General features: G+C 36.3%; 1 protein-coding gene across 4 annotated transcripts in view; it reads right to left on the bottom strand.

Moving 5' to 3' along the window:
* LOC150086112 (rho family-interacting cell polarization regulator 2-like) overlaps positions 1–17,998 on the bottom strand; it is a 324,874-nt gene that overhangs the window by 215,152 nt on the left and 91,724 nt on the right. For 3 of the 4 annotated variants that reach the window (XM_090374377.1, XM_090374378.1, XM_090374379.1), the window contains exon 1: positions 13,665–13,972. The exons of the other annotated variant lie outside the window; for it this stretch is intronic. In XM_090374377.1, coding sequence (XP_090230503.1) covers positions 13,665–13,773 — 109 coding nt within the window. In that variant the 5' untranslated portion in view covers positions 13,774–13,972. Of the gene's footprint in view, positions 1–13,664; positions 13,973–17,998 lie in introns of those variants that run through there. 4 annotated transcript variants of the gene reach the window in all.

Raw genomic sequence — 17,998 nt, 5'->3', positions numbered from 1 at the left:
AGTTGGAATCCTGGCAAAATTTGGTAAAAACTAATGGTGGCGAGGATCCATGGGGTTTAATCTACAAAATCTGCAGAAACAAAATAAATCCAGGAGATATCCTTAATACAGTTATAACAAATACTGAAGACTCTTTAAACTGGACCAATACTGTCAATAAAATACTAGCCAGGCTGTTCCCGCAGGACGATCCTATCCTTGATTCCCCTGTGCAGACTGAAATCAGAAGTTTAAATGAATCGTATTTCATCCCCACTTCAACGTTGCCTTTCTCATTGGATGAATTTAAATCTGCAGTTAATTCAATGAAAGAGGCAAATGTCTTGGACTAGATCTACTGGAATGTATTTTTCTTAAACGCTTCTATGAGCTATGACTAAATCACATGCTTTTCCTCTTTAACAAATGCTTAGAATTTAGTACCTTTCCTGTTATCTGTTAGTCAGCTTTATTGAAAATCTTACAAAAATCAGGAAAACCTCAGCACGACCCAAAATCTTACAGGCCAATTGCTCTGCTTTCCCACTTAGGAAAACTACTTGAACATTTAATGAGTCTTAGAATTAATTCACTGCTTGTGTAGGCAAACTTAAATTTATCCCTTCAATATGGATTTACACCAGGCTGGGGCTGTGAAGATGCACTGTTTCAAATGAAAAAAACTCATAGATGAATCCACATTTAAATATACTATAATTTTATTTATTGACTTCGAAGGTGCTTTCGATACACTATGGTGGGGAAGTGTCCTTCGTTGTCTTAGAGTTTCAAATTGTTATTATACCTTTTCATAAAGGACTATTTCAGTAATCGCTCTGTCTTGATACAAACTAAACACCAGTCTATACCCAGACATATTACTCGTGGCTGCCTCCAAGGATCTATTCTTGGACCCTAGTGTTGAACTTAGTCCTAAGTGATTGGCTTCTCCTCAATGATGACCTGACTAATATAAATACAATAGCTTACGCCGATGACTTATCCATTCTTGTCCACGGAAATTCCAGAAGGGATCTAGAAACTTCTGCAAATAATATTCTCTCCAGACTATCCGACTTGACCACTCGAAACAAGCTCACCGTTTCAGTGACAAAAACAAAAATTATGATCTTTAAGGGAAGACTAAATTATGGTAGGCCTCCAGTAATAAAATATCAAGGAAATTCATTTCCTCTTGTGTCCACATACAAACGCCTTGATGTTCTCCTAGATGACCGTCTAGCCTTCTCATCAAACTTACAGCATCTCTCTAAAAAGATTAAGAACTTTACATCAATGCTCTTCAGAATTTCTAGGAAAGAATGGGGATTAAAAAACAATACTATCCGTATCTTGTATCGTACCGTCTTTACCCAATTTTATCATATGCCTCCTGTATTTGGTTTCAAAGGGCCAGCCTTCTTACCGTAAAATCTCAACTGGATACTATACAAAGGTCTTTTTCTCTTGGCGCTGCTTCGAATATGTCGTACAATCTCCACACCGGCGCTACAAGCTATTGCAGGCACTTTACCCGCTGACTTTCATGTTATTTATAAAGGTCTCTGCTATTATATTAGGAAACGAATACCTATTAACCTCCTTAATATTACTGTCGATCCAACTGCTGACCCAAAGAAAGAAAAAGAGAAATGCTGGAATCTTCTAGCCAACTGTTGGCAATCCAGGTGGTCCTTGTCCACCAAAAGTATTGTAACCAAGTCGTTTATACCTGACATCTCATTTACCTCTTCCAACACTGTACAGAAATGGTTCTTCCCAAGTCTCTGCACATCATACTTAATAACAGGTCATGGATCATTGAATGCGAAGCTCTTAGTTTAATCTAACCACTACAGATTCTTGCTTATGCATCGAGGCCTGGCAACAAGTAATTTACTCTTGCCCAATTTACCAAGACCTTCGGCAACAGATCTCAACTACATCTCATCACTTTGCTCGTGGAAATGAACAAGATTTAATTACAAATAAGGAAACTCTTTAAATCTTCCAAGAATTTGCAAAAGAAATTTTTAACAGACTTTACCTACTGATTTCTCTAACGACTCGACTATTGCTGATTGCCACCCAATAACTAAGCTACATGACCACTGCTGAATTCATTATTCTTGGCAGTTTTTTTTATTTGCATGTATTTATTGTTTTTTTTAGAACTCTTATTTTTTTAATTTTATTATTTTATATATACTGTATATATATTATTATTTTTTATTTATTTATTATTATATATATAGTAATGAAATAATGTTAAAATGTAGAGTCCTTCCTGTGTGTAAAATGGGGACTAAAAAACAATACTCTTGCCCTTATATAATATCATATAATATCCCTGTTCAATGCTTTAGTAATTATAGCATTAGTAAATATAACATCGCAGTTCCACGCTTTAGTAATTTGATTCTATATATTTATATATATATATATATTTTTTTTTTTTTTTTTTTTTATCTGCTGGTACCACCGGTTTGGGTTTCCAGTGGTACAGGATTTGCTGGCATACATTGGAATTGATTTTTCCTCCAGTGGATGCGGGATTCTTACCTTGTCACTTTCGTTTGACAGTACGCGTACTGTGGTGTGGATGGATACTAGGGAGCAGCCATCCTGGTGATCGCTGCTCCCTAGTACCTAAGTGGCCAGATACAACAAAACAAGACACACACACTTCGCAGACATAGTGTAAAGTGTATTTGGGGTCAAATGGCACCAGGGGTTTCCCCCATCTCCGCGTAGTTTGCATTGTCGTGTGATACAGTACGCTGTAAAGGCCAGAGATTTAAAAGTGTATGGATATTGTAGTGTGTAATGTCATGTACCGTTGTTCTTCTGGCCATTTAGCCAACAGGCCTCTCTGCTGAGGCCTGACGTTGCCCACACTTCACCCCGTGGAGGCAGACCAGGTACACCAATATTTTAAATAAGTACTCTGGCAGGTCCTGCCACCTAGTTTCCTGAGATTTCAGTGGCTAGGAACTAAAAAATAAAAAAAATTTAAAAATGAATAGGAAAAAAAAAATTGAGAAGTGATCGCGTGGCGGTAGCGCTAGCGCTAGAATTGTGAGGCCGAAAATTGTGGGCGAATCTAATTTGGCTGTAATTAAATTTGGATGTGTGGGGCTTGCGTGCAGGTAGAGTGGGAGGGAGACTGAAGGCTGGGGGGCGACAGACAGAAGAATGGAGTCGATAGGGAGGGTGACTCCAAGATTTGGTGGGGCATGCCCCACCAAATCTTGGAGTCACCCTCCTTGGAGATCGCAAATAAGGCTAGTGTGCGGTGGAATGTAATTTCTGGGACATTGTCCCGTCTGAGGTTTCCAGAAGTCCAGTTTATTTTGTAGCCATTCATGGGTTAGGGTCCAGTTCGAGGTTATTTAGTCCAGTCAGTTTGGAATGGCATTTGCGATTTTATTTTGGTCCTTCTGCTATGAAGTCGGATCCCTGCGGGTTTGATTTGTTCTGGTGGTCCTTAGTGGTGTAAAATTGTTTTTCAGATTATGGGCAGCTTTGATGGGTACTTGCATTCTCTTCATTGTGGTGGTTGCGGCTGGGGGAAGGTCCGTCTTCTGCTGAAGAGGTCCTGAGCGAATTTTGTTAGCGCTTTGTAGCTATCTTCTTCTTCCAGGATGAGGTGTTCCTGGTTTTGCAGTGTGAATCGAATTTCAGTGATGAGCCGGCAGCGTAGATCTTCGTACAGGTGACAGTGATACATGGTGTTCCCATGTTTCTGTTTGGCCGCAGTGGCAGAGAGGAGTGTCACTGAGTCGGAAGCCTGATAGCTTGTGTCTGAATGCACTGTGTCCAGTGAGCAGGTATGCGAACAGGAGTCCTGGAGAGAGCCAGTGGGGATATTTTGGATATACTGTCTGAATTGTCGGCACGAATTTCCGGGTGATTTCACCTTTGATTGAATTTTTCCCAGCGGGTTTGCCAGGTCTGCTGGAGATGCAGTGTGAGTCGCTTCTTTTCCATTTTAGGGTCATTGGCTGTCAATCGTGTAGTTCAGCCAGGTAGACGTTTTTCCTTTGGTGAGATTGGTGGAGGATTCCGCGACGAACGATCTACATGGGGTCGCAAAAGGGGTAATCGCCAATTAAGGAATTTTAGAAAGAAATAATACCCAAACATAACTTTTATCATTTAGTTTGACATTTTAATTAAGAAAAAATGTATTATGTTTTTGTACGATTTCTTTTTAAATGTTCCTTAGTTGCTGACCCTTCCTCGCGACCCCTCAAACTTCTTCCACGATCCATTCAAACCTTTTCACTTTTTCCACAAGAGTTAATGAACTGTCCCAAAATTTTCTGCAATCAATTCTTGAATTCAAGTAATACATCAGAAATATAATCGTTGCGTTTATAAAATTGCAAATTAGTGACTAATTAAATCACTTTTTTTATAATTTCAGGACTTTATATTCAGTAACTTTCATATTAACAACTCCAAGTGTTTCCCCTGCTAAACCTTCATGATTACGCTCTTAATCGCATTCTAACGTCACTTTATATAAAGATTTTGGTATATTTTTCAAATTGAACGAAGTTTTTTTTTTTTTTTCCTCCGAACATATTCAAAATTTATTTCATGCAGTGAAACCAAATGTAGGTAAAATATAATTCTACAAGCAGAGCACAGGTTTAGTTTGTGAGAAGCACACTAGGTTTGCTACCAACAGCATCGATATCATATTGTGTAATGCAATACCCAGGAAATTCATGGGAAAGTGCCTCGACAATTTTGGTATATTTTTGGTATTAATTGATCTACCCAGCAGCAAACTTAGTTTCATATGCTGTGTACAAACTGAAGTCGTGTCCTATTTTTATATAATTGTTTTAGAATTCTCGCAGCATGACACCTTTTCAGTAAATTCAATGAGCCATATGTCAGGACTATTAATTCTTTTAAATTCACAAGATACAAAACACAAAATATGCACAATAAAGCAGGAAATTATTGCAACTTACTCGTTTCAATTTATTTTAAATCGCTGCTAATGGGTTAATGAAATGCAGTACAAAAAAAAAATTTTTTTTTTTTTTTTTTCCTGGAACAAAAATGGATGCAGAAAGCAAGCGAAATCCCCCCCCCCCGAAAAAAAAAAATGCTAAATTTACCCGATACCGACTAATTCGGCCGTAAAGTGGGGAAAAAAACAGAAGAAAAAAAGTACATAAGCTCCTAACAAGATTCGAACCAAAGACCTTTTCTACCCATTTTGGGAGGGTATATTTCTGTTAGACCTATTACATCAGCGTTAGTTGCCCTAAACCAGGAGTTTGAGTTTATTTTTGAACTCGGTCATTTTATTGACAACAATCAAAGACATTACTGAACATACAATTTAGACTAGATGTTCTTGTGTTGTTTAGTATTCTAATACATCCTTTGAAGATATTAAAAGACGTTGCCCTAGCATTGGCTTTTCCTTATTTTAAATTATTGCGCTTCCCTGAACATCCTTCCGAATATTAGAGGCCTCTCTGGCTTCTGCATCCCCATAGAAGTAACTCGATGTGCGTTCTTCTATGTATAAGCGTTATTTTGACCCATATTAACAGATAAACGTTATCTGCATTACCTCTGGCCTCCCTAACTAGCAGTGTCCTTGAATCAGACGATCCAGAGTTAAGTCTCCTCAACGGTACTGGCAAATACTCCTGCAGCACCTTTCTTAAAATGCATTGGCTCTACAAAACAGGCTACCTCTAGCCCACAAGACCTTCAGCATAAAGTTTCTCCTATCAAAGCAGCTCTACGTCTGAGTAGAGCTGCAGACACAAATACATTGTGATCTAACTCGCGACATTTCTTCGGCATGATTCTATCTTTATACAGCAAGCCAAATTCGTCTACAATTAACCATTAGTTGCATAATGGCGTTAAATTGCATGCATAATCTTCTCTTTTATCCTCCCATATTAATTGTTAATATTGATGACGTTACCTATTGATACAGTTAATATTAACTACAGGCAGTTATCTGGTGTTAGTTCGCCCATCCTTATGACAAAACATGGTTTTCCCATTTCCTTGAAAATAGTCGCCAATAAAATTGTCCTTTTGAATCACAGCAGTCCGTACTTGACCTGTCTCCATGAGTACTGAATAGGAAATGCATCACCTAGCAGATGCATCATCATCTGACGTGTACCCCCAGGTCTATTCATCATTAGAACATCAAATCCGATTTTCTTCAGTGATTCAATTTCATCTAGCAATGCACCAAGTTTTAGATCGGCAAGCTGCTTGCATATGGCACACAGAAGAGGATCATCAGCTGAACTAGGATTATCTACAACAGCGACGTTGGAATGCATGCAACAGACTGTACAAGCGATGAGCTCATGACTCACACCTGAATCGCCCAAGACTATTCCCGTCTGAGTTGCGATATCATTGGACGAAGAATTCAAAGTGGATCTTGTAATAACCATTAACTTAAAATAATACAGTAATTAAGCAGATAATAAAAATTAGTCTACTACTAACACTTAAGAATCTGAACTTTACAAGATACCAAAAAGAAAACAACTGACAAGAATTAAACTTCAGTTTTTGTCTCTCTCTGTGATTTGGGAAAAAAAAAAAACTCAATTTGAACCCATGTATTAAAAATCGAGACGTACGTACTGAAATTATTTATAGAGTTTTTAATAAAAACTCTAAAAGAAAGGTCTAAAATTTAAATGATCATTTACATTGTCTCATATCTTATCTATCGCTTACATTCTATATCTTATCTGAACTTTACACCTTTCTTTACAAATCCACGTTCTATGTACAGGATGTGGATTTATAAAAATGTAATGCTTATCCGTTTCGTGCTTGATTTATCTTGGAACATATTATACGATCAAGAGATTGGTAAAGGTCTCAAAACGTGCTGCTAAGCCTGGTAAAATGATACACAATAACAAAGTATTTTTAACCAAGATGTTATTATAACGTCTTCCACGACGATCAATGTTCACTGAAGACTGGATTACGTTATCTTAACACGTTTTTCTTATTAATCTACTGAAGTCATGATGCGACGAATCACTTTTTCTTTAACATTTCTTTCAGAACATAGGTTACCATTCGAATTTTACTTATCTTGAAACAATGCTAGAAGACCATTTTTCGTTCTCTCTTGGCTGCATGACGTAAAATACAAAATAAATGTGGAATAGTAAGAAAAAGCCTTGGGGGGGGGGGAGTTACGATTCAGTCAGACATGAAATTTTCCATGGAGTGGAAACAGGTGGACAGGAAGGCATATGGCGTGTTGTCTTTCGTATAGTCTATACGAAAGACAACACACACACAGTACAACGCGAAGGTACTAACAGTATAGAGTCTATACTATAGACCTTCGCGAGTTGGAAAAGGATGTCACTGTCCCTTTATATAAGACGATGGCGAGACCGCATTTAGAATGTTGCGTTCAGGTCTGAAGGACACACTCGAAGGACAGCCAGATACGTAAGAGACTGTAATTGAGTCCATATCAAGAACAGCTTACACGGTGGGAACCACAAAACTTGGCAACTCGACATATTGAGGAGAATCAGCAAAATGAACGAGGGTGATATTCACTCGGAGAAAAAACAGATGGCACACAATATTCTGGTTCTTCTCTGAGTGAATAGCAATCTTCTTTGGTGGGGCATTTGACTCATTCTGGTGGCCTAGTCTCCTAAGGACACTAGTCCACCAGACTGAGTCAAATGGTATAAATACAATATTCTGGTTCTTCTCCGCGTGAATACCACCCTCTTTGCTGGGGAATTTGAGGGTGAGAACCACAAAAATTGGCAACTCGATATCTTGAGGGGTCCTGAGGAGAATCAGCAAAATGAACGAGGGTGGTATTCACTCGGAGAAGAATCATAGGCACAAATACAACATTCTGGACAGTAAAAGGTTGAATCCCATGAAGTTTACTTTTGGACTGCGTATTGTACACCGGAATGAAATGTAAACTTAAAAATGTAAAATATATGTATAAAAATATGAATTGTAATGAAGAACTGCAATGAAGTTTATGCTTTATAAAGCAATGCGTTCTAGCGAAGGATGTTGCTAATAGGCAAGCTAAACTAAAAGTCACGCACTGTACATAAAAGGTATTTCTAATTCTTCTGTTTATTTTCTTTTACTGACATTTGAAAATTTTACTTTGTTGAAAGATATTTGAGAAAATGCGTGCTGGTAAATAATATGGAATTAGTACTATAGTCATACGTTCAGTACGACATTCTAACAAAAATTTGACCTTTTAAAAACAACTGAGCAGTCAGTTGCATGGGTGCATAAGTACACGTGCTTTGAGTGACCGGGGCTCAAGCCAGTAATCGCAAAATACGGTGCTGTTTCTTTCGATCGTGTGATCATCCCGGAGCAGAAACTGAAAACAAACATCAAATCCGTATGCAAGGAGGTACTTTAATCTTACGCATAGGCATTCCGGGTTAGATCAACTAGCAACTCAATAATACGATCATTTAAACCTATTGTAATGAAAAATAAAACTAACAGCTACGTGTATCAATCAATAAATCAGGACACAGAAGGAAAGGGAAAAATAAGAAAATGAAACATTTATTATGAGTTCGAGGACTGCCAAGAATTAATCTTTGCTTGCGTTTGTTCGATTTTTGTTTTGGACATTAACATTCCAAGCCACACGTTGCAAGTAGTAATCAGACTTGCTTTCACTCTCGGGAACGTCTTTGATAGCAATCTGGATAAGAAACAGCCTGGAGCAGGCAATGCAATAGTGTCTGGACTGACATAACATTTCTAACGAGAGATATATTGAAAGAAATACCCTCCCCCCCCCCGCCCCTTAAATTCTTCAGTGGATATATACAAAACAAGATCCACGGACTTCAAACATCTTCTGTTTACTTTTATGCATGTTTCATAATCAATGCGCGTATTAACGTCGGTCGGGTCTGTCCATATATATATATATATGCAGGTGACTATGCCAGCGTCCTTTTCCTAATTTGTTGACAGTCACCACCGACTTCGAATCTGCTAGCTAAGAGGCAAAATAAATTCCAAGATGTCCCCCTTTCTTCTCCAGAGTAAATTCATGATAGATCCGATCACTTCCGCAAACAAAATTACAGTATATCTATTTCCCACTTAACAGAAACCGTGGGTCGACCTCCTTCAGCTAGGCGCTTCTGCATCGTGGGAGGTGCCAAAGTGATTGTTACACACAAGTTCTCCTTTACTTCCGTCGATTTTCAACTACACAACGCCTCCAGCAGGCGTAGCAAATTTGTTTTAAGAAAATTGCTTTCGTATCGCATTTTTAAAACCCACTAGAGTCTATAAATAACGTTTACCCTTTAGAAGCAGAATGCTTTTTTATGTTATAAAGGTGTGTGTAAAGACGTGCATAACATTTCTTAAATTCCATTGTCATATCTTTTTCAGATATGAAGAGTAGGTAAAAAAAAAAAAAAGAATCACTTTTACAATACAGTAACAATAAAATTAAGATTACATATTCAATATGTGTGCTGCAATAAACTAATAAAATTTATTTCGCTGTTCACAATTCGTGATTTTCTTTTTTACTTAAGAAAAAAAAAAAAATCTTCCTGACTATCCAAAGTGGCAATGCTGGACGGAAGAATCAAGATGCTATGCCACATTTCTGAAACACGAGTTGAATATAAATTATAAGTGAGCACTGTCTTGAATGAATTAAACCAGTTCAAAACATTCAGCATGCAAATGCAAAGAATCCCAGGAATTTACTATCCCAAATCCTTTTTGTTTTGTTTAAAAATATTCATTTTCCCCCTTTACATATATCTCTAAACGCTCACACAGATTTTCTGTCTATATCCTGGGGACGGGCATATATTGGAGCAGAGGAATTTTCCCGATATGGCACTCGCCGTTGACAACATTTTGCAGGAGCATGTGGATTCGAATATTCGATGTATTGAACCCCGTATCTGCAAGCTAAGACTACACAATGCTTCAGTTAAGCCATTTTACAGGATTACATTACTTTGGATGTTCGAAGTTGTGGCGTTCCCCTTGTTCGAACCTGCACGAATGATACAAAAATAAGCCAGCCATTGCCAACGGGGCATTACTGTATGGCTGCCATAAAAATAAATAAATACTACAAATAATCCTTTATCGCTGATTTGTTACAATTGCAAGCTCATCACACGGGCGTAGTTACAATTTGCAGGCGCTCCAGACAAAAAAAAAAAAAAAAAAAAAAAATCAATACGTAGAGAACTAGAGGAAATATTCAGATAATAATTAAATACAGTACCTGCTTATACTACGGCACGACTATATAGGTCAGAAGAGTTTAACTGATTATTCCTCACTAGAATATAATCATTAACTATATCTAACAGTCGTGGGGTCGAACGATAGTAAACTCAAAGTAAACAGTTGCACCTAAAGCAACATTTACATGCGCCTAATTTCAAAAGATAATGTAAATAATGCAACAGAAGTGGGCCACCAGCTTTCACAGGCCCGGCCTAATTGCGAGCCCTACCTAGACATTAGCACTGATAAAATTAACCATATCAGTGCTGATGTGCGATCCCAATTTTATGCCTAATTAATTATTATTATCATCATTATTATTATTATTAGGAGCCAGTGATGCTACCGATGTTCGGGGGGGGGAACTGATTTATTCATAGTTATTTTTTAGATTTATAATTAGTGTAAATCTTAACGTTTGTATCCTAAAACTGGGATCGAGGGTATTTCGAATGATGCATTTTAAATACACTATCGATTATAACAGGGAAGTAGGAAATTTTGATCAGAGAAAATAACTGTCCATGTTTCGCTGCACAAAAGATGTCTTTTTTTTTTTTTTTTTTGTCACACATCGAAATGGTTCTTTTTTAATATTTGCGATTAGAAGGGGTTAAAAGCTTTATTGGCTGTGATATACAAGGCTCACGAGATTTTACCCATGCCACCTCCATATAACACCAACTACAATGACGAGCTACATAAAAATAAAATAAGAATGTCAACAAACTGACTACAGGAATTCTTCCCCAACTGCGAATTTATACACCAAAATTTTAAATTTCTATAACTGATTGCGATCCGGATGCTTTTTTTTGGGAGAAAAAAAAAATTAATGAAACATGAATGTTTCATTAATTTCATGAAACATGAAAAATGAAAAAAAAAAACTATTTTGTAAATAGGATACAAAAAAGAAACCTGAAACTATGTCCAGGTGATAGGAGATATCTTCAAGTTTTAATCAGTAGCAGTCAATGTGAGCACCTCAAATTACTCTGCAGATGCCTCACCTATAATAAGATTGCTCTCATATTCGACATACCATATCCCTGTTAAGGCGTTAAGTTCTATAATGGTTCCTGGCATAGGTGGTAAACACACCTGGTCCTTCACGTATCCCCAACTCCCCACAATCTCCTGATCTAAACGAGTTTGATCAGGAGATTGTGGGGAGCCACAAAAATTGGTCCTCCTCTTCCAATCCACTTCCCAGGAAACACAAATATGCGCGAACTTTTGTGATATAAGGAGCTCCGTCATTTTAAAAACTGAAGTCGTCATCGTTGTAACCTGCGGGTGGGCATAAGAAATTCTGTAACACGTCTAGGTAAACGATGCTTGTGACGATAGCTTCTCCAAAGAAGAAAGGACCACAATACGCACTGACATTCTCGGGGATAATAAATTCTGCCATGATTACAATTTTGCGATTATGCTGCCGTCTACCGCAGCGTGCAAATTTTCTGGTTGGTGAATAAAAACATGAAGATATCCTCTATCCCAGTGGTTTTCAACCTTTTTTTAATAACTCCTAAGTAATTTATTTTATTTTGCGGCACCCCTACTTAGTTTTCACTCACTCACTCTCTCTCTCTCTCTATATATATATATATATATATATATATATTATATGATATTTATTACAATAATAAATTATAAAAATTACATTTCATAATACAAATTATATATACAGTATATAATTTTACTGTACACCTTTTATAAGGAAATAAACATTTAAATTAAAAAATAATAACGTGATCACTTGCCCCCGGATGATACGACCGAGAATAAAGAGGGAAGAACCAAGTCTCAAGTGCCAACTGACTCAATTGGACTCTCTGGGGAGATTTTTCCCAGCAAATACTGTGAATTATTTTAATAATTTAAATATAGATGCAGAGAAACTATGTACAGACAAAATGTATAGGACAGAAATCTTTGGTAATGTGTATCGGCAAGTATAAATATAATAAGACTAATTTAATAATTTATATAATAATATTTAGCATTTAACAACCATTTGCAATTAATTAAACCAACTTAACAATTAATTCATTAACCACATATTCTGTGTTTTTGCATATCCAAATTTTGTAAATAAGTTCATGTAAACATGCTTGTAAATACTATAATGTAACCACACCCTCTAGCCACGTGCTGTCTATGGGTGTCTCGTAAGAGAAATAAACAGATATTAATAATAATAATAAGTTTATCTAACTTAAACCCAAATTATGTGGCACCCCTGGAATGTTGTTGTGGCATCCAAGTGCCGCGGCACCCCGGTTGAAGACCACTGCGACTATCTCCTCGGACGCCGTTTCCTTGCTAATTAAAAGTTAAATTACATTAACTGGAAAGGTATTTAAGTAGAATTGTTGATTTAATGTATGCACAAAAGTTACATATTGTACATCGTTGAAACCGCTGAAAATGTGTTGCTTGCTTTTCTATCTTAAGCTTTTAAATATGGTATGGTTAAGGTTAGGTTACCACAAAATAATGACAACTGCAAGTGCGGTGTTTATTAGTATTTTAAATATATTTGAACTGAAAGCATTTGGCATGTGTAAAATTTTTAGAATCTATTTGTATTTATTGTTAACATTTACAAATCATGTTTCGCAGTTTTCTTCTCTCTCTCATTTTTTTTTTTTTTTTTAAGTAACCTAACATTACAGAAGGATTTTCCATTAGTAAAATCAGCTATCAATCAAATTACAAGAAGAGCTTTGACGGCAGCAAGCAAAAGAGGCTAGTCACATTTTCTTCAGGATTATCCTAAATTCTTTAGTATTCTTAATCCATACATAGGCCTACTACGAGATTATAGACGGCAATATTTCATACACTAAATAATTAATGCCCCCCCCCCTCCCAGCGGACGGCTTCACGCCTGTGCTAACCCACACCTCACTACTACTATAACAAAGATGAATATAGTAATAATTTTTTAAAATTAAAGTAATAAAAACTAAAATTTTGGAAGAGTTCATATTGATTTTCAGACATATATAAAAATAAAACAGACCTTAATTTATGCAACAATTCTCTAAAGTTTGCAAAATTCAGACTCTAAAATACAATAAAATCCAAATTATAATCACCAAATAAACTTTAACAAATAAATATCAAAAAATACCAAATTTGTATTTGTAGAAACAGACGACCCCGTTTTACTTAAATATTCACTTAAACGACACACAACTCTGTTTCGTACAACTCTGTCTACAATCATAAATGACGTAATTGTCCCATTCCACCAAGTGCACGGTCAAGTATCGGGCGAGACTAACGGATGATAGCACTTCCGGATAGTCTGCAAAATTCTCAAAAGTACACAAGTAAATAATACTTACTTGATCGCTGGACGCAGAAATCAGACACCAGTTTGGCAAAGAAGTTACAGAAACACCGATCCCCCACTTCCCTTACTCCACTGTCCTCAAAATTTGTAGAAATTTGCATTTGTAACAGATGCAGAAGAAAAACAAGTTCTTCCTATCCAAATTCATAACAGGTCACTAACAATAAGTGCTATGTATAATACGAGAATGATATTATGTTACAACGAATGTTTACAATGACGCACATGTGGTTGTACACTGGTACCAAAGGAAGGCCACCACATAATTACAAATGCTTACATTCCGATGCCCGCACAGGCGTTCCCTGCTTTCCGTACAGAGATTATCGAGGAATAGTGAAGAGCTCGCGATAACGAGATTAGGTAAGCTTCCCACGTAACAGCAGACGACTTCAAATGTATGAGTCATCGGTAAAGATCAGGCAACGGAGCATCTACCTACAGTTACGCAGCATTATTGAATATGGTGCACAAAACATTTCCCAAATAACCGTCGTCGAGGGACACAGCCGAAGAAGAACGGGACGAGTCCTTTATGCAAAACATTGGGTGTTAACGAAGACAGAAGACGCCAATTCAAAACACATAACGCTATTTAAATCGGAATGGCAATTTCAAGTAGCGAGATAAGAGAGTGAATGCGTTAAAGATTAGATTAATTAAATCAGCAAGACTGAAAATTGCCACCACCCAATCTTGTTCATTTTAACTCATTTAATACTGATCTATTAGTGGAGTGAACCGGGACTAAATTAATTCAATCTGAAATGCCTACCGTTATTCTATAATGGATGTAAAAAAAAAAGTTCCGCCTTTCTGTTTTTGCCTAAAAACAAAGTCAGGTAATGTAAGCGTTGAATTTTTCCTTCTGCAAAGTAAATAACCAGTTAACTTTGTACAAATTAATTGCAATTAAAGGATTTTCTTTTTAATTCGATGCATGTACTTCATGCGTTTTGTAACTATGCACTACTCCCTCCTGGATTTTAATAAAAACTGAAATACAACACGATTTCACGGTTCTGTGATTAACAGGATAAAAATGGTAATAATTTATTACTTATATATTTAGTAAATTAATATTTTTTTTATTTTGTGCACAAATCCAGAATTGTCCATTTATTTTTCCAATAGGCGCTTCAGCAATATACAGTATATGCAAAAAATAAATATTGCGACATTTCTATTTTTGCCATTTCAATGAAATTTGGAATGGCTTTAAAAACTTTCTAAATTTATTCATTTTTCCCGCCTTTAAAATTAATCCAAAATATCTTCACAGGAGAAGAAATCGTTCCTCTGTTTGCACATTACCAAACATCTGCTTTGATTATCTTCAAAGATCAAGATGTGAAACTCGTCAAAGGTAATACGAATCAATAACTTGATCCATTCAAGGAGCAAGGACCCCCAAGTGACATTCTTTGTAAAGTGCTAACATGAAGCTTCGTCGACCGATATTCCTTCCTAGCAGCGATTCCAACGTCAGTAGGCGGTTAAAATATGTAAATACTGTAATCATATTTAAAAAAAAAAAAAAAAACTAGCGAAAACAAAAGACATTTTCCTGAAAATTAAAATCAACAGAAACTTGAGTCTAATGTAAACAAGTACCTTCTGTCTTCTAAACCCATGCACGATACCGAGTACTAATAAGTGTTTCTTTTATGAAAACTCCAAACCTTTCGTGTTTGGAGTTTTCATAAAAGAAAAATACAGCCTAGAATTTTTATTTATAGAGAGTAAGCTCTGATTTGGCAACAACTCTGTGGGTAAAAGACCCACTGGGTGGCAACGATCACAGTGTACTAATGTGGAATTTAATTAAAGACAAATACTGTCAAGGGTAAAGGGAAAAGGTTTTTGCTTTTGTAAGGGTGACCACAGTGGTAGTAGTAGCGCATGTGATGCAAGAAAGCTTATGTAGCATGCATCAGTAAAAAAAAAAAAAAAAAAAAAACAATTTCATACATCCATTCCCTCTAAAAGTTTGTCCAGTTCCTCCTTGAATTTATTTAAGCTATCAATTTCCACAACAACAGACGGAAATTTGTTCCAGCAATCAACTATCCGCTGGCTAACGGCAAATTTCCGCACATCTATTCTACAACTGTCTTTCCTCAATCTGAATTTATGTCCCCTCAGGTTTGTAATCTGAACAAGCGGAAGAATCCCTTCAGAATTCAGCGTGCTCAACCCATTCAAGGCCTTATACACCTCAATCAGATCACCTCGCAGGTTCCTAGTCTCCAGCCGCTGCAATTTGCAGAACTTAAGGCCTCTCCTGGTAAGAGAACCCCTTTGTTCCTCTTACCAATCTTGTTGCCCTTCTCTGTACAAGCTCAAGCAACTCTACATCCTTCCTAAAATGAAGCCTCCAGACCTGTACGCAGTACTCAAGGCGTGGACTGACCATTGCCTTATACAAAGGGATAATCACCTCCTTTTAACCCTACTAACCAAATTCCTGTATATCATTGACAATACCCCCTTGACCTGCTCTGGCTGCCTTGCTCAGAAAACTTCATATCTGACTGCACAATTACTCCCAGGTCCTTTTCATTTTCTACCGCTCTGATGTAATACCACACAGTTGGTACGTTTCTCTCGGGTTACTTCTACTCATATGCAGTACTTTGTATTTGTCAATGTTAAACTTCAGTTGCCACTTCTCAGCCCATCTTTTCTAGATCCTGTTGCAGTAGCACACTGCCATTACTGTCATTAACAACCCTGCCAACCTCTGTATCAGATAGTTTTTAAATCCTGCGCAGTGGGACCAACTGATGATGTTACCAGCAGGAAATTCAAAATGGGAAGTATTCAGAGAAGTAATCGTAGAAGCTATGGCTCTTTATACCCACTAAAAAGAAAGACTGTTTAAGGCTCGGACATAAATGGATGTCAGATGCAACTCGGACTTCACTGTGTAGGATTTATTTATTTTTTTTTTTATTTTTATTTATTTATTTTTTTTTTTTTGTTTTTGGCTGATGCTATATAAGCTTGCTTTCTTGCACCATTTGCCATTACTATTACGACTACCCCCAGTTTTGGCACATATCAAAAAGCATTGCAATTACGAAAGTTACTTGGAGGATGACAAGGTCGTCATTAGCAGCAGGTGATACAGAGCTAGCCGATCGATCTAAGGTGTTCCTACAGAATTTGCCAATATTTTGTTTTGATTAGACAAACTTCCACTTTTGAACCTGTAACTTTAAAACTTATGTAATTTTAATCCATTGGAGCGTATGACTGAATAAATAATGGAGGTAGAAAAAAAAAAAAAAAACACTGTAAATCTGCTTAATTACTGACGGCCTCTTTCTGCAATGACTTCCAAAAGGGCTACAGACCAAAGAGTGGTCTTGGTACTGCAGCACTATGAATACGGGTACAGTCAGGACAAGATGAATGTCATCCACTCATCTGGGAATATATACAGTGAACCTGTGTGTATATATATTTATTTATTTATTTTTTTGAAGGGCATTTCACTCTTCTCTATGAAGGGTTGCACTTGTGAGAAAAGAACAGGTAACCTTTACTGTGACACACAAAAGCAATTCACGGAAACGAAGTGTAGTATGAAAAACAGCTACCTGAACCTATGGCTAATTATCAGAAATGTGCCTTTGTTTTCATAAAAATAATTACATTACTATTCATGAAGCGGTACTTTTAACAAAGAAGCTTTTAAAATAATTGATTTAAACAATATAACAATTGTCATATTTAATCAATAAATTCCCTTCCTGGTGGCGTACGTTTTTTAGGAGCGTTCGACTAAAAGTTTGGAATCACAGCGTATAACAACACTTATTTTTATTTTATTTATTATTATTTTTTAAAATTAGCTATGAGAATGTAAGATTTAACATAAAAAAAAAACCGCTAAAGAGTAGTTTAAGTTTTTTTTTATTAAGTACTGAAAAATTTACAGCAAAATATATTGATAATGATTATAATCTTAGTAATTAATTGATAAGGACATAACTATATTTACTTTTCATTTCTATTAATCACAGAAACTGGAAAAAAAAATAAATAAATAATTTAAGAAAAAATCGATCGCGCATAAAATATAAAACAAACCAATTACAGTAGAATGGAAAATGACCCAAGGGTATGAAATTTATTATGAATGGAATATCAACTGCACAAATAAAAATGAAAAGATACGCATACATAAGTTAAAGATCATTTTTAAGTACTATTTCAGAATTTATATATATTTCACTCTGCCTATGGGAAACATTTTTAAACTGAGGATTTCTAATTGCTTAACATTCTGTTCATTAAACTCCTTACCAAGTTGGAAGG

Source organism: Mastigoproctus giganteus, chromosome 5 (assembly GCF_048544385.1).
Source record: "Mastigoproctus giganteus isolate SK-2022 chromosome 5, ASM4854438v1, whole genome shotgun sequence".
In the NCBI taxonomy this organism is placed as follows: domain Eukaryota; kingdom Metazoa; phylum Arthropoda; class Arachnida; order Uropygi; family Thelyphonidae; genus Mastigoproctus; species Mastigoproctus giganteus.
This window is presented reverse-complemented; position numbering and strand designations above follow the sequence as displayed.